The sequence below is a fragment of the Schistocerca nitens genome, chromosome 8 (assembly GCF_023898315.1).
Source record: "Schistocerca nitens isolate TAMUIC-IGC-003100 chromosome 8, iqSchNite1.1, whole genome shotgun sequence".
Lineage (NCBI taxonomy): Eukaryota > Metazoa > Arthropoda > Insecta > Orthoptera > Acrididae > Schistocerca > Schistocerca nitens.
The window spans coordinates 241,503,294-241,525,909 of record NC_064621.1 but is presented as its reverse complement, the minus strand read 5'-3'; the positions used below and the strand labels follow the sequence as shown (position 1 = coordinate 241,525,909).

The 22,616-nt window shown below is 43.1% G+C and overlaps 1 protein-coding gene across 1 annotated transcript in view; it reads left to right on the top strand.

Annotated features, from left to right (window-relative positions):
* Positions 1–22,616, top strand: part of LOC126199499 (putative methyltransferase NSUN7) — a 194,719-nt gene that overhangs the window by 87,521 nt on the left and 84,582 nt on the right. Inside the window, exon 5 of the mRNA XM_049936422.1 lies at positions 13,796–13,971. Coding sequence (XP_049792379.1) covers positions 13,796–13,971 — 176 coding nt within the window. The remainder of the gene's footprint in view (positions 1–13,795; positions 13,972–22,616) is intronic.

Here is a 22,616-nt window from a genome sequence, read left to right as displayed (position 1 = left end):
CTGATGGAATGTTATCTATCACTTCTGCCTTATTTGACCGTAAGTCCTCCAAAGCTCTTTTAAATTCCGATTCTAACACTGGATCCCCTATCTCTTCTAAATCGACTCCTGTTTCTTCTTCTATCACATCAGACAAATCTTCACCCTAATAGAGGCTTTCAATGTATTCTTTCCACCTATCTGCTCTCTCCTCTGCATTTAACAGTGGAATTCCCGTTGCACTCTTAATGTTACCACCGGTGCTTTTAATGTCACCAAAGGTTGTTTTGACTTTCCTGTATGCTGAGTCTGTCCTTCCGACAATCATATCTTTTTCGATGTCTTCACATTTTTCCTGCAGCCATTTCTTCTTACCTTCCCTGCACTTCCTATTTATTTCATTCCTCAGCGACTTGTACTTCTGTATTCCTGATTTTCCCGGAACATGTTTGTTCTTCCTCCTTTCATCAATCAACTGAAGTATTTCTTCTGTTACCCATGGTTTCTTCGCAGCTACCTTCTTTGCACCAATGTTTTCCTTCCCAACTTCTGTGATGGCCCTTTTTAGAGATGTCCATTCCTCTTCAACTGTACTGCCTACTGCGCTATTCCTTATTGCTGTATCTATAGCGTTAGAGAACTTCAAACGTATCTCGTCATTCCTTAGTACTTCCGTATCCCACTTCTTTGCGTATTGATTCTTCCTGACTAATGTCTTGAACTTCAGCCTTCTCTTCATCACTACTATATTGTGATCTGAGTCTATATCTGCTCATGGGTACGCCTTACAATCCAGTATCTGATTTCGGAATCTCTGTCTGACCATGATGTAATCTAATTTAAATCTTCCCGTATCTCCCGGCCTTTTCCAAGTATACCTCCTCCTCTTGTGATTCATGAACAGGGTATTCGCTATTACTAGCTGAAACTTGTTACAGAACTCAGTCTTTCTCCTCTTTCATTCCTTGTCCCAAGTCCATATTCTCCTGTAACCTTTTCTTCTACTCCTTCCCCTACAACTGCATTCCAGTCGCCCACGACTATTAGATTTTCGTCCCCCTTTACATACTGCATTACCCTGTCAAAATCCTCATCCACTTTCTCTATCTGTTCATCTTCAGCTTGCGACGTCGGCATGTATACCTGAACTATCGTTGTCGGTGTTGGTCTGCTGTCGATTCTGATTAGAACAGCCCGGTCACTGAACTGTTCACAGTAACACACCCTCTGCCCTACCTTCCTATTCATAACGAATCCTACACCTGTTATACCATTTTCTGCTGCTGTTGGTATTACCCAATACTCATCTGACCAGAAATCCTTGTCTTCCTTCCACTTCACTTCACTGACCCCTACTATATCTAGATTGAGCCTTTGCATTTCCCTTTTCAGATTTTCTAGTTTCCCTACCACGTTCAAGCTTCTGACATTCCACGCCCCGACTCGTAGCACGTTATCCTTTCGTTGATTATTCAATATTTTTCTCATGGTAACCTCCCCCTTGGCAGTCCCCTCCGGGAGATCCGAATGGGGGACTATTCCGGAATCTTTTGCCAATGGAGAGATCATCATGACACTTCTTCAATTACAGGCCACATGCCCTGTGGATACTCGTTACGTGTCTTTAATGCAGTGGTTTCCATTGCCTTCTGCATCCTCATGTCGTTGATCATTGCTGATTCTTCCGCCTTTAGGGGCAATTTCCCACCCCTAGGACAAGAGAGTGCCCTGAACCTCTATCCGCTCCTCCGCCCTCTTTGACATGGCCGTTGGCAGAATGAGTCTGACTTCTTATGCCGGAAGTCTTCGGCCGCCAATGCTGATTACTTATCAAAATTTAGGAAGTGGCGGGGATCGAACCCGGGACCGAAGACGTTTTCATTATGAATCAAAGACGCTACCCTCCCATTTTTCGCTACTCATGATTCATGCAAAAGTTCGTTGTGGATTTTCTAGGTGCTCTTCTGATCGATATGTCTCTTGAGACCAGACATTTGCAAATCTTTGAGGGAAAAAATCAAGGAAGTCATTAACATGTCAAGCACACCATGAGTATCCATGGCCTGACAGCGTTCTTTTCGTTTAGTCGAAGTCAGTCCATGGGGACTGACAGCACACTTTTAGTTAAGAAGACGTCATTGCGTAGGAACGCCATTGTCTAGGGTAAAGAACAAATTTCTGAAGTTCCAATATTCTGATGGAGGATAGGGCCAGGAACCTTTTTTTTTTCTTTATTGAGTTTCGATTCCCCCCAAAGGGGGCGGGCCGGCAGCAGCTTAGCATGCCGCTCTTCAGCCTACAGGATTTGTTTTAAAAAAATGATAATAAATAATAAAAGCAGGCAATGACATCGGTGACTTAAATGGTAAAACGGCGGAAAATTGTGGAACTTAAAACATAAAACAAAGGGTTGGTGATGCTAATAAAATATACACGAAGCAGACAGGTAAAATAATAGACAGACAATTAAAAAACACGGTGACAGTCTGGTTTCTGTTCGCAAGAGATATAAAAATCACAGCCAGCTACAGCATGATTTCTGTTAGCAACACTCTGGAAAGATGCACAATACTGAACACTCACTTGAACACTGCACTAAAAGTTGGCACAAATATGACACACCACAGCCGAGGGCAGGTGGGGGGAACCTGGAGAGATGATGGGAAAGAAAAGGGGGGAAGGAGAGGAAAAACGAAGTGGGGGGTGGGGGGGAAGGAGCCGATGGAGGACGAGGTCTCATAAGAGTGGGGGGTGAGGGGGCTGGGCAGACGCGAGAGGAAGTGGGGAAAGGCAGAGGAGGGGAATGCAAAAGGACTCGTGGGGGGGGGGGGAGAAGGGAGGCAGAGAGAGGGTAGGCGGGGGAAAAAACAGGATGGAAGGTGGGAGGGAAGAGGGAGCCTGGGGAAAGGACAGAGGAAAGGAGGAGGAGATTAGGATCAGAGTTGATAGGAGGTATAAATAAAGGGAGAGAGGGCATCGTCTGGGAGGGGGAGAGGGCCAGCAACTTGGGCATAAAATATTTATTTTCTTCTAATATCTGTCATAGTTGCGAGAACAGTGATTTCCTTGTGGTGACTGCATTCAGACCATTACGTCCATCTTCAAACAATGACCTTACATTAGTCGTCGTCAAACTTCGGCCCGCAGGTCGCATGCTACCGAATCAATTACTCGTGCTGCCCACGACTGTCAGCCATATTTTATAATAGCATGCGTCTAGCAACTAACTACCAAATTCATGGACAGAGGGCCACTGCGGTATTAGCCGATGTAATAGGGAGAACGTCTTATTGTTTGTCTTCCAGTATTGACAACCCATGGAAGTGTGTGAGTGTATTCATGAATGCGCGTTTGAGGGATTGTCATCTTTAAATGCAGTACCTATTTGTAGCAAGGAACATGAAATTAAATTAAGCTTCTTCCAATACAACGCACTGAGTAGAAGAAAAATAACACGGAACACATATAGTAAACATTTATACACGTTCGTAGGCTTCCACGGCAGTGAACAGCCTTGAAGACAACAGCAGCAAATTGGTCGAAACTTCTGCAATTTAGTAGTTTTAGTAGTTTACAACGGCGTGACTCAGTACCAAAAATTATTTTAACCAAAGTTTATGCACGTATCTCATTTTGCATAAGGCATTTAAATATAAGTACAGTTACTGTTATTAACCAATTAAGTATCTGCTCACAGAGAGAAAAAACAACACGTCGTCAGGCAATTACATTGTTATAACAGTGGGCTTGCTGACGTGGTTTCTGTCTCAGAGATCAGTCGACACAAAATGCTTTGAATGGTGCAGACTTTTAAATATCAGTACTTGGGGCCGGAGGCCAATTTATATCGCCGTTTCTAGAGACAGTCTGTTTGGGATTCGTAATGTAATAATTTATGTATGTTACTAATTAATAGTAAGACGAGTATATATGCGGGTCAAGTGCCGCTCAACAGTCAGAATTATCTCTTGAGCAAAAATGTTTGATGACCACTACTTTGGATCGTCTCTCAAAAGTTCAATTCCTCGTCGACGAACCAAACAAAAATTTAAAAAAAAAATATGATCCTGGTGAAACACTGTAAGTGACGATCAAAAAGTTTTCGTTCGAAGGCCACACTAACCCATTGCCTACATTTTGGTGCTTATACACTCAGTTCACAGTCGCGCTGGTTTGCGTATGCAGTGCAGCAACGCCCCGAAACGGAAACTTTTCTATCGTCTCTTGTATGTATTGAAGGGTCTCTGCGACCATTCAAAGGACGAATTACATTCAGGCAATATTTGAAACAAAAGAGACTGATGCATGGCATCAAAATGTTTAAACTGTGGTACTATAGTGGATACTGCGATAGTTTTCGAATAGTAAAAAAATATACCACACCAACAAATGTTGTGATGAATTTGTGTCAAAATCTTCGGTTAAAACTTCCTGGCTATTCATGCGAGAGCCCCCTCAAGCCCAAGTGGCAGTAGGAGCTTTAGCTCGGAAGATGTGTCCCGCAGTGGGACACCAAACGTCAGGAAGATGTTCTATACATCGACCACGGCATCTCAGCCAGTGAGGTTTTACTGAAGAAGACGCCGGCCGTGAAAATCTACATTGTATGATTGTGTCAAGATGTTTTCAGTGAAGGCCATACGATACTGTTAATTCATATAAACCTGTAGGTTTGGCAAGAAGGATCGTAACAAAGGGCACGTATTTGGCTGGTACCCTTCGACTAAATCGCAAAGGAAAACCCAAAGAAACTGTAAAAACGAAAATGAAACGCGGGGAACTGATTGCAAAAGAGAATAATCAGGGAATTACGGTCCTGAAATGGAAAGACTAATTAAACGTTTTGGTTCTTTCCAGCAACCATTCGAGCGAAATGAGCAATGTTTATCTATACAAACGATTTGGGAGAGAATCTGGGCAGCCATCTTCGGTTGTTTGCACATCACGCTGTTGTTTATCGACTAATAAAGTCATCAGAAGATCAAAACAAACTGCAAAACGATTTAGAAAAGGTATCTGAATGGTGCGAAAAGTGGCAGCTGACCCTAAATAACGAAAAGTGTGAGATCACCCACATGAGTGCTAAAAGGAACTCAAACTGCGGTTACACGATAAATCAGTCTAATCTAAAAACCGTAAATTCAACTAAATATCTAGGCATTACAATTACCAACAACTTAAATTGGAAGGAACACATAGAAAATGTTGTGGGGAAGCCTAACCAAAGACTGCGTTTTATTGGCAGGACACTTAGAAAATGTAACAGACCTACTAAGGAGACTGCCTACACTACGCTTGTCTGTCCTCTTTTAGAATACTGCTGCGCGGTGTGGGATCCTTACCAGATAGGAATGGCGGAGTACATCGGAAAAGTTCAAAGAAGGGCAGCACGTTTTGTATTATCGCGAAATATGGGAGAGAGTGTCACAGAAATGATGCAGGATTTGGGCTGGAAATCATTAAAAGAAAGGCGTTTTTTGTTGCGACGGAATCTTCTCACGAAATTCCAATCACCAACTTTCTCCTCCGAATGCGAAAATATTTTGCTGACACTGATCTACATAGGGAGGAACGATTACCACGATAAAATAAGGGAAATTATAGCTCATACAGAAAGATATAGATGTTAATTCTTTCCTTGGGCTATGCGAGATTGGAATAATAGAGAATTGTGAAGGTGGTACGATGAACCCTCTGCCAGGCACTTAAATGTGATTTGCAGAGTATCCATGTAGATGTAGATGAAGATGATAACCAAAAGAAGGGGTTATCGAAAACCAACAATTGTTACTGAATATAATCAGGAGAATTTTGAACACGGCTGTTGTGAATGCGTTACGTGTATTCCAAAATGTGATGGAACGGAAAATGTGAATCAAAATATTTAGGAAAATAGTTTGCAGATGCTCCCACATGGCATTCTGATGAAGGAAATCCGGCCAGTGTCGATACAAGATGAAGGAAATACCAGTTTGAAGGAAAAGGGCATGCAGTGCACAGATACTGTTCTGAATGTTACAAGAAAAACACGAAAACATTGGGCGCAATGCAGCTAGAACATTAACTAAACAGATGGTTACCTTTTGTAATAAGCTTAAATCTAATTCCCTTCTTCGTACTGAATGTCTGAATAAACTTTATTCAAACTACAACACTTGTTTTACATTCTTATTTTCTTGCAATATCCGTCACACGTGCGATAATAGTCATTTCTTTGTGGCGACTAGTGTCTGCCCTCAAGTCCATTTTCAAACCATGGCTTTACCCGTAAGGGTACTCTTACAGTTCCCACCAATGTACTTGTAGTAACCGAATATTCGTTACTCCTCTCTAGTAATTAATACATAAATAAAAAATGATGAAAAAGGTCGTAATTTTGTATTTATCTAATGAAAACTAGTTAAGAATAACGAATATTCTGTTACTGAAATGTACACTGCTTGGAAATGTATGATTTCACCTACGTGTAAGCCAGTGGTCTTCAAACTCTTATGTTCAACAGCTAGTACTGACATTGTGGATGGCACCTCGGGCCGCATATCTACCGTTCCTGTTACAGACTGACAACCTATATAAATTATAACGTTATGGACCCTAACGGACTACCTGTAGTAATGATGTGATAAGTTGGCCACTGGCCCCAAGTACTGATCGTTAAAATTCGGCGCCATTCACACTTCGTGGCGACTGTTCTTTGTTTCAGACTGCTGCAACTATCAGAGACTCCAAAGCTGTAATACTCTTAACTGCCTGACGAATTGTTGTATGTTGTTTGTGGGTGAGGGAATGATTAATTGATTAATAACAGTAATGGCACTCTCATTTAAATGCGTAGTGCGATATGACCACAAATGTTTATTAAATTCTTTCCACGTAATTTTTCCTCCTACTGATGGCGTTGTAGAACAACAGTCTTAATTTAATTTCACTTTCCTTGCTGAAAATATGTACCGCACTCTATAACGCGCATTCACGAATCCATATTACTTCCGTGTCAAAATGTGTATAACGTCAGCTAATCGGTATGAGACGCTCACATCCGTGGGTTGTCAGTACTGGAAGACAAAGAGTAAAATATTCCCCCTCTCATATCATCCAACCCCGCAGTGGTAGCACTGTTTAACCTCTATCCTTGAGGCAAACGGTTGGTTTTAATTAGCTCACGGCCGAATTTACCAATGTTAATTAAAGTTAAGCACGTCTTAAAATATTACTGTCTCTGTAAATATTTTTGTTACTGAGCATGAAAACTTCACTCTTAAGAATCTCTTACTTTTAGTGACTTTTTGGATATAGCTGTCAGTTGCTAGATGCATTTTATTATAAAACAGAGCTGAGATGTGCAGGCCGCAATAATAACACTGTTCTACAAAAAAACCTTTTTTTCTATTTCTGATAAAAAGTATTGTGATCCTAGTTGTAATTTGAGTGCTGAATTTAAAACTGTTTTTGGTTTTTTTCTGTCAGGGATAGTTTATGAGTAATCGCAATTTTATTTCTCTTTTCAGTTTCTGATATAGTGCAGCAAACGTGAAGTGAAATTCGACAAACAAATGCACATCTTTATGATGTTATAAGTTCATCACATTAATGGAGGGTGGGATCTAACATATAACACAGTAACCTTTGTGTATACACTTTGAAGCATTTATTTGACATGAGAAATTACAGAAAATTGACAAACAATGAGCCACTGCCTTGTAATGCACATCACTTTTTTCTCTTGTATTGTGAATCTTTCTTCTCTCGAATGATATTCCAGCAATAATCTGCTAACATAGAAGGTACCCACTTCCCTTCATAGTGCCTTTCTATGATAGAAATGTCTTTATGGAATCTTTCCGCATGTTCATCCGATACCTCTGTGAAGTAGTCCAGATGAGAGTCCATCATATGTACCTTTCAAAGACATATTGCACCCCAAATCCTGATATGCTTTAATCATATCCTTCACCATTGCTTTGTAGTTAGTAGCTCTTCTTCTTCCGAGGACGTTTTCCGACATCATCTTGAAACAGTCCCATGCGGTTTTTTATCAGTTAAACATGCTTCAAAATTTGCATCTTTCTGCAGCTCTCTGATTTGTGGTTCCACAAATACACCTTCCTTTATTTTTGCAGCTGAAAGACGGGGTAATTTGGTAGCTCGATATACAAACCCACAGCCTGTTGGATCCATGGCCTTCACGAATTGTTTCATCAGGCGAACTTTGATGTGAAGCGGTGGAAGTAGTATATATTCAGGAGCTACCAGACTTTCACGTTGTACATTCTTTTCGCCAACTTTCCCTCTTCGCCTAGGCCATTTCTTTTTCACGTAGTGAGAATTTTGGTCTCGACTATCCCACTCGCAAAGAAAACAGGCATGCTTTGTGTAGCCTTGTTGCATTCCCAGTTCCATAGCAATTACCTTGAAATCTGCACATATTTTCCATTTGTGTTCATTGTATTTTAATGAATTTAGCATCCTTTGTACGAATTCGTAATTCTCTTTTGTCAAACTAGCGTAAGATACTGGAACAGAGGGTATTTTATTTCCGTTATGGAGCAAAACACCCTTCAGACTTGTTTTCGATGCATCTATGAAAAGTCTCCACTCCAGTGAAATATAAGTGAAGTTCAGCACTTTCATTGCAAAATGTTAGTGCTTCGTCAGTTGAAAAATAAGAAATAAAGGGATGTTCTCTGTGCCTGAACACACTGATTTTAGTACTTTGGTGCAGTAGATTATACTCTTGTAATCTTGAACCAAGCAGCTGCGCCTTTTGTTTACTTAGTCCTAGATCACGTACTAAATCATTTAAATCTGCCTGTGTTAACAAATGTGGCGATGACTCACTTGTGCAGTGATATAAAGAATCATCATCTGTGATTTCTTCAGTACTACTTATTTCACTGTCACTCAGAATTTGACCTCGAGCTCTTGAAGGTACTGGAAGGTTGTCGGAATGCTGAACTGGCATTCTCGCTGAAGGCAGATCTGGGTAAACAATGTGCCTCTTCGCCTTTTTGCTTGTAAAACCCTGAATTTTTGTTAGACAGAAATAACAATCAGTAACATGGTCCTTAGGCTCCCTCCACACCATGGGAACAGCAAACAACGCCACATTCTCTTTACCTTTCCACCACTGAATTAGTTTGCAGTAACATGTAGCACAACAGAAATGTGGTGCCCATTCTTTATCTTGGTCTCCTACCTCTACTCCAAAGTAATGTTTGTATGCTTTCTTTATGACTGAAGAAATTTTCTTCCTATTTCTGGCAAAAGTGAACTTACCACAGATGTAGCAGAAGTTTTCCGGCTTATATCGACATCCACGATGACGTGGCATTTCTGCAAATTTAAAAATACCACTTTGGTAATACACCTGTATTAAATTAATGGTAGGGAACTAGAGGAACGCTGATGTGTAAAAACAAGCAGTCGTTTTACCTTCAGCACCAGGCTCAATCAGTATACACACAGGAACTAAAAAATTCAACCGTGCTCAGAAATATGACAGTCACTTGTCAGCCAAAACACCCTCTTGTTAAGACTGACACAAATTGCGGCTAACACCACTGTTGTAAACTCGATGCAACTGCCCCTAGGAGGCATGAAGCTTTACTGCCGAGGCAGCGACCGGCTGTCGCCGTTCGAGTTAATGAGATGTTTCAGGTGGTCTTAATGACATAGGTGTGGCAGCGGTAACCTAATGATGTCTGATTCTTCCCACCTGCTGTTGCACAAGAAATTATCACGTTCTATCACTACTGGATGAAGCAACATAACCGTATTTCTCCATAACGTCTCTGTGTTTGCCATGAATTGTGAATATACATATATATACGTATTACATAAAAAGTATCCCTGAAAACGATATTTTGTTTACATATTTGAATTTCCCACGGTAAAATGGTCTAGAAGCACATACTTTAATATCAGAAATAGAACCCATGTCGAACAGTGTAATCGATTCGCCACAACACCACTGCCGCCACAAAAGAAAGCTCAGGAAAATCGGCTCCATGCTCAACGTGTTAAGGGCGTTTGAAATAAAAATTGAAATGTTTGTGTGATGTTTTGCTGTGGTCCAACGGTACAGACAACCATGAACTTCATAAATGCGACACAACTACGACCAGAGTTATGGGTCGCGAAAAGTTCAAATGTTCAAATGTGTGTGAATTCCTATGGGACCAAACTGCTGAGGTCATCGTTCCCTAGACTTACACACTACTTAAACTAACGTATGCTAAGAACAACACACACAGCCATGTCCGAGGGAAGACTCGAACCTCCGGCGGGAAAAGCCCCGCATTCTGTGACACGGCGCCTCAAACCGCGCGGCCACTCCGCGCGTCCCGCGAAAAGTAATTTACACAAAGACCGTAATGAAAAAAAGGACAGTTGGCAATTGGTTGCACATAAACACGGAAAACACTCATTAGACTGTTCATTGCATTCAGGAAGTCACGTAATTCTTCTTCACTCCTACTGCTTAACAGTAATCAATTAATGTAGATTACATTTTCATACTGAATTACATATTCGTCTAAATAAATAGCTATGTCGGCGGTTGCTGCGGAAACTCTGTCACCACGTACGTGCACACCATAATTACGGCTGAACCGAACAGTAATCCTAGGTTCGGTGTGGGGCGGCGGTGGGGTGGGTGGACTGTTATGGCCTGTTGTGGGGTTGTGAATCACTGAGGGCTATTGGTGGCTGAAGCCTCACCGTTGTTTCTAGGTCCCCAGTTTAATCCACAATACACAAATAAAAGCTCTGTGAAAGCATCTTACACTGGGCCGCGAGCAGGAAAATTCGCGGAAGGGGCTCAGACACGTGGAAAAACCGAACGTTAGGCAGTCAGAGTAACCCATGCTTTGAGGGAGCCGCCCCTCAGTACCAGATGCTAAAAGAAACATAACAGGTGGTATGTCCTGTGGTGACACTGTGACACCAGAATATGCTTTAATGAGCTGTTTGAAGTAGGGGGGGGGGGGGGAGGGGCGGGAATGTGATATATTTGGCGGAGACCTGGAAGAATGCTTTTGCGGATGCAACGCTGGAAAGACGGATTTCTTCGAAATACACAGACCGCTGTAGGTAACATCTGAGAGTGCAATGAGGAACAGCACTGTTTAGGACACCATTGAAGCTGTAGAACGTGACCACCGAACTCAAGCACTGATAGACAAAATGTTTAACACAATCTAAAAACCACCATTAATGGTAACACAAACAATTCGAAACGTGGAGAAAAACACGGCTGTGCTCACTGATGTCCATCCTCATTGGCCACAGACAGAGACAGAAAGACAGTGGGAGACAGTTTGTCAGTGCCAGGTGATAGGCAGCTTGTTACTACACTACTGGCCATAAAATTGCTACACCACGAAGGTGACGTGCTACAGACGCGAAACTTAACCGACAGGAAGAAGATGCTGTGATATGCACATGATTAGCTTTTCAGAGCATTCACACAAGGTTGGCGCTGGTGGCGACACTTACAACGTGCTGACATGAGGAAAGTTTCCAACCGATTTCTCATACACAAACAGCAGTTGACCGGCCTTGCCTAGTGAAATGTTGTTGTGATGCCTCGTGTAAGGAGGAGAAATATGCACCATCACGTTTCCGACTTTGATAAAGGTCGGATTGTAGCATATCGCGATTGCGGTTTATCGTATCCCGACATTGCTATTCGCGTTGGTCGAGATCCAATGACTGTTTGCAGAATATGGAATCGGTGTTTTCAGGAGGGTAATGCGGAACGCCGTGCTGGATCCCAACTGCCTCGTATCACTAGCAGTCGAGATGACAGGCATCTTATCCGCATGGCTGTAAAGGATCGTGCAGCCACGTCTCGATCACTGAGTCAACAGATGGGGACGTTTGCAAAACAACCATCTGCACGAACAGTTCGACGACGTTTGCAGCAGCATGGACTATTAGCTCGGAGACCATGGCTGCGGCTACCCTTGACGCTGCATCGATCCCTGCGAAACCCTACATTTCAGCAGGATAATGCACGACCTCATGTTGCAGGTCCTGTACGGGCCTTTCTGGATACAGAAAACGTTCGACTGCTGCCATGGCCAGCTCATTCTCCAGATCTGTCACCAATTGAGATAGTGTCGGAAGTTCCATGCGGCTTTTCGCGGATGATGCTGTAGTATACAAAGAAGTTGCAGCATTAGAAAATTGTAGCGAAATGCAGGAAGATCTCCAGCGGATAGGCACTTGGTGCAGGGAGTGGCAACTGTCCCTTAACATAGACAAATGTAATGTATTGCGAATACATAGAAAGAAGGATTCTTTATTGTATGATTATATGATAGCAGAACAAACACTGGTAGCAGTTACTTCTGTAAAATATCTGGGAGTATGCGTGCGGAACGATTTGAAGTGGAATGATCATATAAAATTAATTGTTGGTAAGGCGGGTACCATGTTGAGATTCATTGGGAGAGTGCTTAGAAAATGTAGTCCATCAACAAAGGAGGTGGCTTACAAAACACTCGTTCGACCTATTCTTGAGTATTGCTCATCAGTGTGGGATCCGTACCAGATCGGGTTGACGGAGGAGATAGAGAAGATCCAAAGAAGAGCGGCGCGTTTCGTCACAGGGTTATTTGGTAACCGCGATAGCGTTACGGAGATGTTTAATAAACTCAAGTGGCAGACTCTGCAAGAGAGGCGCTCTGCATCGCGGTGTAGCTTGCTCGCCAGGTTTCGAGAGGGTGCGTTTCTGGATGAGGTATCGAATATATTGCTCCCCCTACTTATACCTCCCGAGGAGATCACGAATGTAAAATTAGAGAGATTAGAGCACGCACGGAGGCTTTCAGAGAGTCGTTCTTCCCGCGAACCATACGCGAGTGGAACAGGAAAGGGAGGTAATGATAGTGGCACGTAAAGTGCCCTCCGCCACACACCGTTGGGTGGCTTGCGGAGTATAAATGTAGATGTAGATCACAGACAGGACTTCCTACGATGGTGTACCCAACGACGAACCTCGGTGCACGAATGGCAAAACGTCATTTTTTCGGATGAATCCAGGTTCTGTTTACAGCATCTCGATGGTCGCATCCGAGTTTGGTGACATCGCGGTGAACGCACATCGGAAGCGTGTATTCGTCATCGCCATACTGGCGTATCACCCGGCGTGATGGTATGGGGTGCCATTGGTTACATGTCTCGGTCACCTCTTGTTCGCATTGACGGCACTTTGAACAGTGGACGTTACATTTCAGATGTGTTACGACCCATGGGCCTACCCTTCATTCGATCCCTGCGAAACCCTACATTTCAGCAGGATAATGCACGACCTTATGTTGCAGGTCCTGTACGGGCCTTTCTGGATACAGAAAATGTTCGACTGCTGCCATGGCCAGCTCATTCTCCAGATCTCTCACCAATTGAAAACGTCTGGTCAATGGTGGCCGAGCAAGTGGCTCGTCGCAATACGCCAGTCACTACTCTTGATGAACTGTGGTATCGTGTTGAAGCTGCATGGGCAGCTGTACCTGTACACTCCATCCAAGCTCTGTTTGACTCAATGCCCAGGCGTATGTAGGCCGTTATTACGGCCAGAGGTGGTTGTTGTGGGTACTGATTTCTCAGAATCTATGCAGCCAAATTGCGTGAGAATGTAATCACCTGGCACTTCTAGTGTAATATATTTGACCAATGAATACCCGTTTATCATCTGCATTTCTTCTTGGTGTAGCAATTTTAATGGCCAGTAGTGTATGCTACGCCGGCGGTGGAGTGCGCCCTCCGCTTTTGGGAAGGCCGCAGCTGTTGCAGCTTTTTGTTGTGTGCGCAGGACCGCACGTTCTGCCTGGGCCCGTCCGCGATGGCGTGCACTCTGAGGAAACTGGAGCTGCGCGGCTGCGTGGCGCAGACGCACATCAACTCGGCGCGCACCACCGCCTACCTGGCCGCCCTCCTCTCAGACGACGACAGCGTCCACAAGCTGCTCGCCTTCGGCGCCGGAGACAGGTCTGCCGCTATAGCACCACTCCACGGAGGGCCGGCTGGCCGCTTTCGACCCATTGCACTGAAATAATTACAATCTGTATAAAAAAAACATGTAAACGTTGGTTTGTTCAGTACCCTAAATCTCTGAAGGTTCTTTCACCGATTGCTTCGAATCTTTGACACAACATTGCTTTTGAATACTCTCGTGTTTCTGTATATATTTTAATATGTATTATACAGGATGGACCATTGATCGTGACCGGGCCAAATATCTCACGAAATAAGCTTCAAACGAAAAAACTACAAAGAACGAAACTCGTCTAGCTTGAAGGGGGAAACCAGATGGTTGGCCCGCTAGACGGCCCTGCCATAGGTCAAACGGATATCATCTGCGTTTTTTTAAACTGGAACCCCCATTTTTATTACATATTCGTGTAGTACGTAAAGAAATATGAATGTGTTAGTTGAACTACTTTCTTCGCTTTGTGATAGATGGCACTGTAAGTCACCAACATATGGCTCACAATTTCAGACGAACAGTTGGTAACAGGCAGATTTTTTAAATTAAAATACAGAACGTAGGTACGTTTGAACATTTTATTTCGGTTTTTCCAATGTGATAGATGTACCTTTGTGAACTTATTTCTGAGAACTCATGTTGTTACAGCGTGATTACCTGTAAATACCACATTAATGCAATAAATGCTCAAAATGATGTCCGTCAACTTCAATGCATTTGACAATACGTGTAACGACATTCCTCTCAACAGCGAGTAGTTCGCCTTCCGTAATGTTCGCACATGCATTGGCAATGCGCTGACGCATGTTGTCAGGCGTTGTCGGTGGATCACGATAGCACATATCCTTCAACTTTCCCCACAGAAAGAAATCCGGGGACGTCAGATCCGGTGAACGTGCAAGACATTGTATGGTGCTTCGACGACCAGTCCACCTATCATGAAATATGCTATTCAATAGCGCTTCAACCGCACGCGAGCTATGTGCTGGACATCCATCATGTTGGAAGTGCATCGCCATTCTGTCATGCAGTGAAACATCTAGTAGTAACATCGGTACAACAATGCGTAGGAAATCAGAATACATTGCACCATTTAGATTGCCATCGATAAAATGGGGGCCAATTATCCTTCCTCCCATAGTGTCGCACAATACATCAACCCGCCAAGGTCGCTGATGTTCCACTTGTCGCAGCCATCGTGGATTTTCCGTTGCCCAATAGTGCATGTTATGCCGGTTTACGTTATCGCTGTTGGTGAATGACGCTTCGTCGCTAAATAGAACGCGTGCAAAAAAATCTGTCATCGTCCCGTAATTTCTCTTGTGCCCAGTGGCAGAATTGTACACGACGTTCAAAGTCGTCGCCATGCAATTCCTGGTGCATAGAAATATGGTACGGGTGCAATCGATGTTGATGTAGCATTCACAACACCGACGTTTTTGAGATTCCCGATTCTCGAGTAATTTTTCTGCTACTGATGTGCGAATTAGCCGCGACAGCAGCTAAAACACCTACTTGGGCATCATCATTTGTTGCAGGTCGTGGTTGACGTTTCACATATGGCTGAACACTTTCTGTTTCCTTAAATAACGTAACTATCTGGCGAACGGTCCGGACACTTGGATGATGGCGTCCAGCACAGCGAGCAGCATACATAGCACACGCTCGTTGGGCATTTTGATCACAATAGCCATACATCAACACGATATCGAACTTTTCCGCAATTGGTAAACGGTCCATTTTAACACGGGTAATGTATCACGAAGCAAATGCCGTCCGCACTGGCGGAATGTTACGCGATACCACGTACTTATACGTTTGTGACTATTACAGCGCCATCTATCACAAAGCGAAAAAAGTGGTCCAACTAAAAAATTCATATTTCTTTACGTACTACACGAATATGTAATAAGGAATGGGGGTTCCTATTTAAAAAAACGCAGTTCATATCCGTTTGACCTATGGCAGCGCCATCTGGTTTCCCCCTTCAAGCTAGACGAGTTTTGTTCTGTGTAGTTTTTTCGTTTGATGCTTATTTCTTGAGATATTTGGCCCAGTTAGTATCAATGGACCACCCTGTATACACCGAAGAGCCAAAGAATCTGGTTCACTGCCTAATATCGTATAGGGCAACGAGCACGCAGATGTGCCGCAACACGACGTGACATGGACTCTAATGTCTGAAGTAGTGCTGGAGGGAATTGATACCATGATTCCTGCAGAGCTGTCCGTAAATCAGTAAGAGTACGAGGGTGTGGAGATCTCTTGCAACAGCTCGTTGCAAGGTATCCCAGATACGCTCAGTATATTTGGTGGCGAGCGGAAGGTTATAAACTCAAAAGAGTGTTCCTGTAGCCACTCTGTAGCAATTCCGGACGTGTGGGGTGTCGCATCCTCCTGCTGGAATAGCCCAGTCCTCTGAATGCACAATGGACATGAATGGACGCAGGTGACCAGACAGGATGCTTACGTACGTGTCACCTGTCGGAGTCGTATCTAGACATATCAGGGGTCCCAATCACTCCAACTGCACACGCCCCACACCATTATAGAGCTAAAATGGCTCTGAGCACTATGGGACTTAACTTCTGTGGTCATCAGTCCCCTAGAACTTAGAACTACTTAAACCTAACTAACCTAAGGACATCACACACATCCATGCCCGAGGCAGGATTCGAACCTGCGACCGTAGCAGTCCCGCGGTTCCGGACTGCGCGCCTAGAACCACTAGACCACCGCGGCCGGCCATTATAGAGCCTCGACGAGCTTGCACAGTCCCCTGCTGACATGCAAGGTCCATGGATTCATTAGGTTGTCTCCATACCCGTATACGTCCAACCGCTGGATACAATTTGAAACGAAACTCGCCGACCAGGCAGGATGTTTCCTGTCGTCAACAGTCTAATGTTGGTGTTGATGGGCTCAGTGGTGGCGTAAAGTTTTGTCATGCAGTCATCAAGAGTACACGAGTGGGCCTTCGGCTCCCAAACCCCATATCGATGATATTTTATTGAATGGTTCACACGATGACACTTGTTGATGGCCGAGCTTTGAAATCTGCAGCAATTTGCGGGAGGATTGCACTTCTGTCACGTTGAATAATTCTGTTTAGTCGCCGCTGGTACCGTTCTTGCAGGATCTTTTTCCGGCCGCAGCGATGTCGGAGATTTGATGTTGTGTCGGATTCCTGATATTCACGGTACACTCGTGAAATGGTAGTATGGGAAAATCCGTACTTCATCGCTACCTCGGAGATGCTGCGTCCCATCGCTCGTGCGCCGACTATAGCACCACGTTCAAACTCACCAGGTTTTGATAACCTACCATTGTAGCAGCAGTAAACGATCTAACAACTGCGCCAGACACTTTTTGTTTTATATAGGCGTTGCCGACGGCAGCACTGTGTTCTGCCTGTTTACATATCTCTGTATTTGAATACGCATGCCTATACCAGTTTCTTTGGCGCTTCAGTGCAAATAAATATGTATAAAGGTAAATCCTTATTACCAATATTCTCGAAAAATTCTCTACCGATTTACTTCAGATTTTTACACAATACTCTAATGAACAGTTGGACAGACATAGGCTACTTTTTTTAAATATACACTGATCAGCCAGCACGTTATGAGCATCGACCTGCTTCGATATAAACCCATCCAGGCTATAGAAGCGTCACCTGGCGGGGAATGACTTCTAGTCAGATCCAAGCACGGTGCATGTAGTATTAGTGAGCGTGCTGTCCATGTGTAGAATGGGACGGCGCGGTTTATCTGAGTTTGACCGATAACAGATTGTGATGGCACGGAGGCATGGCACGAGAATTTCGGAAACCGCAGGACTTATCGAGGATTCGGAGAGTGCTGTAGTGTGTCTTCAGCGGCTGGCGAAAATGGTGAAAACACGTCCAGACGTTGTAGGCTGGCCGGACCGATATAAGAGGACAAGCGACGAACTGTGGGGGAAGTAACATCAGACTTTAATGATGGGCGGAGAACAAGTGTGTCTGAACACACAGTGCACCGAACACTCCTAACGATGGGCCTACACAGACGACGACCCATGCAAGTGCCAATGTTAACACCGCCACATCGGCAACTACGACTGAAATGGGCACGTGGCAATCGGGTCATCCATGGGTCCAGTCCAGTGGAGATCGTGCAGGGCGCCATGACGGCCGAGGAGTATCGTACACTGGTTGCAGACCACGTACAGCCCTTCATGACGATCAAGGGTCCCACGACAGTGGCATTTTTCAACAAGATAATGCGCCATGTCACAAGGCCAGGACAGGAGTGTGATGAAGCGGTTTGAGGAACACAGTAGAGACTTCCAATTGATGTGCTGGCCCCCCAACTCGCCATATCTGAAGCCGATTGAACAAATCTGAGACGTGATTGAACATGGCGTCAGAGATCATTGACCTCCTCCCAGAAATTTAAGGAATTAGGTGACTTGTGTGTGCAGATATATTGCCAGCTCCCTCCAGCTACCTAACAAGGCTTCATTGCTTCCATACCACAATGCATCGCCACTTTTATCCGTGCCAAACGTGGACATACCGGCTATAAGGTAGGCGGTCATAATGCTCTGGCTGATCAGCGTATGTAATACATCAATATACAGGGTGGTAAGGAACAGTCTCAGGAACTTTTAACGGTGTAGCAGGCTAGGTCGTGTTGAGAAACAGTTGTTTCTCAACTTCGGTGATTTGCACCATTTCCGCGTTAATTAGCATTGAACTTAGTCTGGGCGTTGTGCGCGCAAATACAAGCTGCCCACCAGAGATGGTATCGTCAAGCACGTGCTTCACATGGTTTCCTAGAACCGAAGAAGCAACTGATATAAAAATTGGATATGGGGCAGTAATAACGATTGAACCTGAGCCAAAGGCTGAGCAGTCTCTTCCTATGTCATTTACGCTATGAAAACAACTGTCATTAATTCCATCTGGCAGGCCTCTTGAATTTGCACGCGCAACTGCCTGACTGGCTAACGTAAATGCTAATTAACTCAGAAACGGCGTAACGTATGGAACTTTTTTCTGAAAAATTATTTTTCAGCAAAATCTAACCTGCAACGCCATTACAAGCTTTTCATACTTTCTGATCACCCTGTAATATATAAAGGGGAGACATTGTTACCAAAAAACCTCAGAAAGTACTAGACAGATTTATTTCAAATTTTTACACGTTACTACAATAAGCATTTGGACACATGCAAGCTATATATTTTAATATATACAATAAAGAAATAAATAAATATATAATAACTATACGTTGTTGGCAAACAGGGAAGTTGTATTTATGTTTTATCACTTACGATTGGAATACTACTACAGAATCTGAATTTGCAACAACAATGACATGGCTCAAGGCCAGAGAGAGGAGGGAAAAGGAGACAGATAGAAGACTGGGAGGAAACGGGCACAGAAAGCAGAAGATGGACAGAGAGAGGTCCGAGGAGGAGGTGGAGAGTGCGGGAGGAAACGAAGATGGACATAAAAGGGGGAAGGAGGTGATGCATAGAAAGAGTGGAAGAGAGAGGGGGCAGTAGCAGATGGAGAGGGGGGAGCAGAAGGTGGACAAAGAGAAGGGCGAAGAGGAAAGGACCGAGACAGGCTGGAGAAGGAGACTACAACATATATCCCATATATTTCCTTACAAATTAGAAAGAGTGCTTTCTCTTTCTTTTTTTTTCCTTCTAACGAGACTGAGCCCGCAGAAAATATTGGCTGGGAACAGGTAGTTTCCATATAAAACATTTAGGAAGAAAAATACGAGAATATGTTTATGCCAATATTATAGTGCTGTCATATATATTCTCTTTATTATGAGGATGATGTGATGGCGGATACTTATCGCAACTCGCTGTGGTAAGTATTGGGAGGATATACTCTGAAAAAGGATGTGAAATCTCTGTGAGTAAAAGAACTGATGTGATGTGGGTTTTAGGAGATGAGTGGGATCTTTTGAGCAAGGTGAGAGTGGGTCCGAATCTCCATATCCGAAGGCATAGGTAGGAAGGTTATCGACTCAAATTACATAAGGGAAGACAGAGAGAGTTCTGAGATGAAGGTAATGTAGGACGTCCTGTCACAGGCACATCAGCAGGTAAGGGTTCTCAAGGCTTGGGAGGGTGGACTACGGGATGTTGCGATTCATGATTATGGAAGATGCGTAAGAGGCAAAGGATTTTGGGGAAATACGGGTACAGGATGCGAACGGGAGGCGGTAGTCGGATACAGAAAATGAAAGTGTCCACGATGTTCCAGGATTTAGAGGGAACAATAAAACTTGGAAGCATCGGTTGTTTCATGATATGTCGTTATAGGCAGCGCAGTCAGTGATCAGCGAATAAGAACGTTTATTCAGTTTGACAAGAGCATGTTTTCTACATGAACGAGGAGAGAAACTTGGGATAGATTTTAACTCAAGCATCGTGAAAACCGACACGAGGGCCTCTTCCATATTTTCATGCAGGATTGTGTACACAGCTACTACGGTAATGCCAACTATGGACGCTTTATCTTTCACACTTAATCGGTGCTACTCCAAAACAAGTCTCCCCTGATGTGACTATGTTGTCTTACCGGCTGGTGCAAGGCCGAAATCGTTTTGGTTTGTTGCCAAACGACCTTCCACTTTCTTTGAACTGCCGCACCCACAGACGTATGTCCATCACAATTCTCACTTTACTGGCGATGGAGCTCAATGGTTCGCAAGTGGAGGAAACGTATGGTGCTGCGCTGTTCTTGTGCTGAATACGCCACCATTTCCAGCCTCAAAATCGCTTCTCACTCTCGCCGCAGCCGCTAGTGTTGTGCCATACAGTGGAGCCATCTGTTGCTCGCATATAGAAAGAATGCCCACGTGACAAATCGCATGTTTTTATCTGCTTTCTATGCTCAGATGCCCCTCGAGGCAATGCTAGTTGCAGCAGGCGAGAAAATACAACGCTTACGTATCAGAGCTGGATGTTGGATTAAACATTAATAGTACGAGAGCCCACGTCCAAAATTTCTGACTTACAGTAGTACAGCCAAAACCATATCAAATCGATAGATTCGATTACCTTACACCAAAAAATACTAATTTCAGAATTTTTTCGCGTCACATTTGATCTGACGACATTTTAAAAATTGTCAACGAATTTTACAAAATGATATCATACTAACACGTTCGATTTTCGGAACATAGTTGAATAATAGCTTTAAGACATCAAAAACACATTTCTCAGACGCCTGTAGCGTTGCACAAACATGGGAAATCATTTGAAAAAATAAAAAATGGAAACAGAAACAAAATCTTCGCAAACCGTCTTAAAATCTGTTACACTAGTTAATTTTCGTGGATTAATGAGCAAATATTTTTCAGAAGAAAATATGAGCACCTTCCATTTTGAGACGAAGATATTAAAAAAATTACCAATCGGCAACAAATCATTACGTTAGGAAACTGGTGGATGTGATAAGATAAGTTGTCCAGATGCAGAAAAACTGGTATGATACAAATTTAGTGCGTCACCGTACTAATCAGATAACTTTTCGTTGCTCAAATATCATTACCAGATTAAGATGTATGAAAGACAATGTTGCAAGCCAATAAATAAGCTGCAACCCTCAAATTCTGATATGAATAATAAAGAAATTTTTTAAATAAGTTGCATAAAAAGAAAGTGGGATAAAGTTCCGAATATCCAGTTTATTCAAAGACAAAAAATATGAACGTTTTTAGTCACTCTCGGACTCATCAACATTATAAGCATCACCAAAATCGCTCTCTAGGTCATTACTAGTTTCTTCAATGTCTTCTTCTGGAAAACATATATAGTTCGTCAAAATCACTCATTTCTTTATAAAAATCTTATTGTGAAATTCATGTCAGCTATACCTTTTGTGGATGTTGATTCTTCCCTCTAGCATAACGTCGCTTATTTCTCGTAACTGGCTACCTGATAATAACGAAAATTTGAAAGCTGTCGGGTTTCCATCTGTAAGATTTTTCGTGTGAGCGTTGCTCCACATTTGATATATAAATGTTATTTTCTATAAACGCTATTCCAATTCTGTTTTACACGGCGGTCGGTAAATCCAGATTTAGAACTGTAGAAGAATGGTTACTTTTCATTTTATATGCTTGCTTAAAAATGTTTAATCCAACCGAATCGACATCAATAATTTTTTTTCGTCGTTTAATCTACACGTGAATTCTTCTAAGAAGTTTAGTACTTTTCCATTGTCAGAAGCATATTTGCCAAATATGTAAAGCTTTTCCCCTCTTGCGAGAGACTGCAGGACTGCAATCGCAACCAGTCGTAGCACGAAAAGCAGGTAAAGATCTTGCTAGAGCAGTGCGATTGTTTCACACAGACGCGAAACATCAAAGTAACGGCGGGAATTACAAATGCCAGCATCAATCAAAATCTTTAAGAAACTTTTTTACGAATTCCATATTCCCAAGTTTTATAATTAAAATATCAGATGTGAATATTGAGTAGATACTCGACTTCGTTAAGTAATTTGACAAATAACAATCTTAGTATTTGCTTCCTCGTATTGCTGACAAGATCTTCATTAATTGTTTGAATAGCATATTCAACCCAGTATTTGTAGCACATGTCGTGATTAATATGGATGTTGTTGGTGATA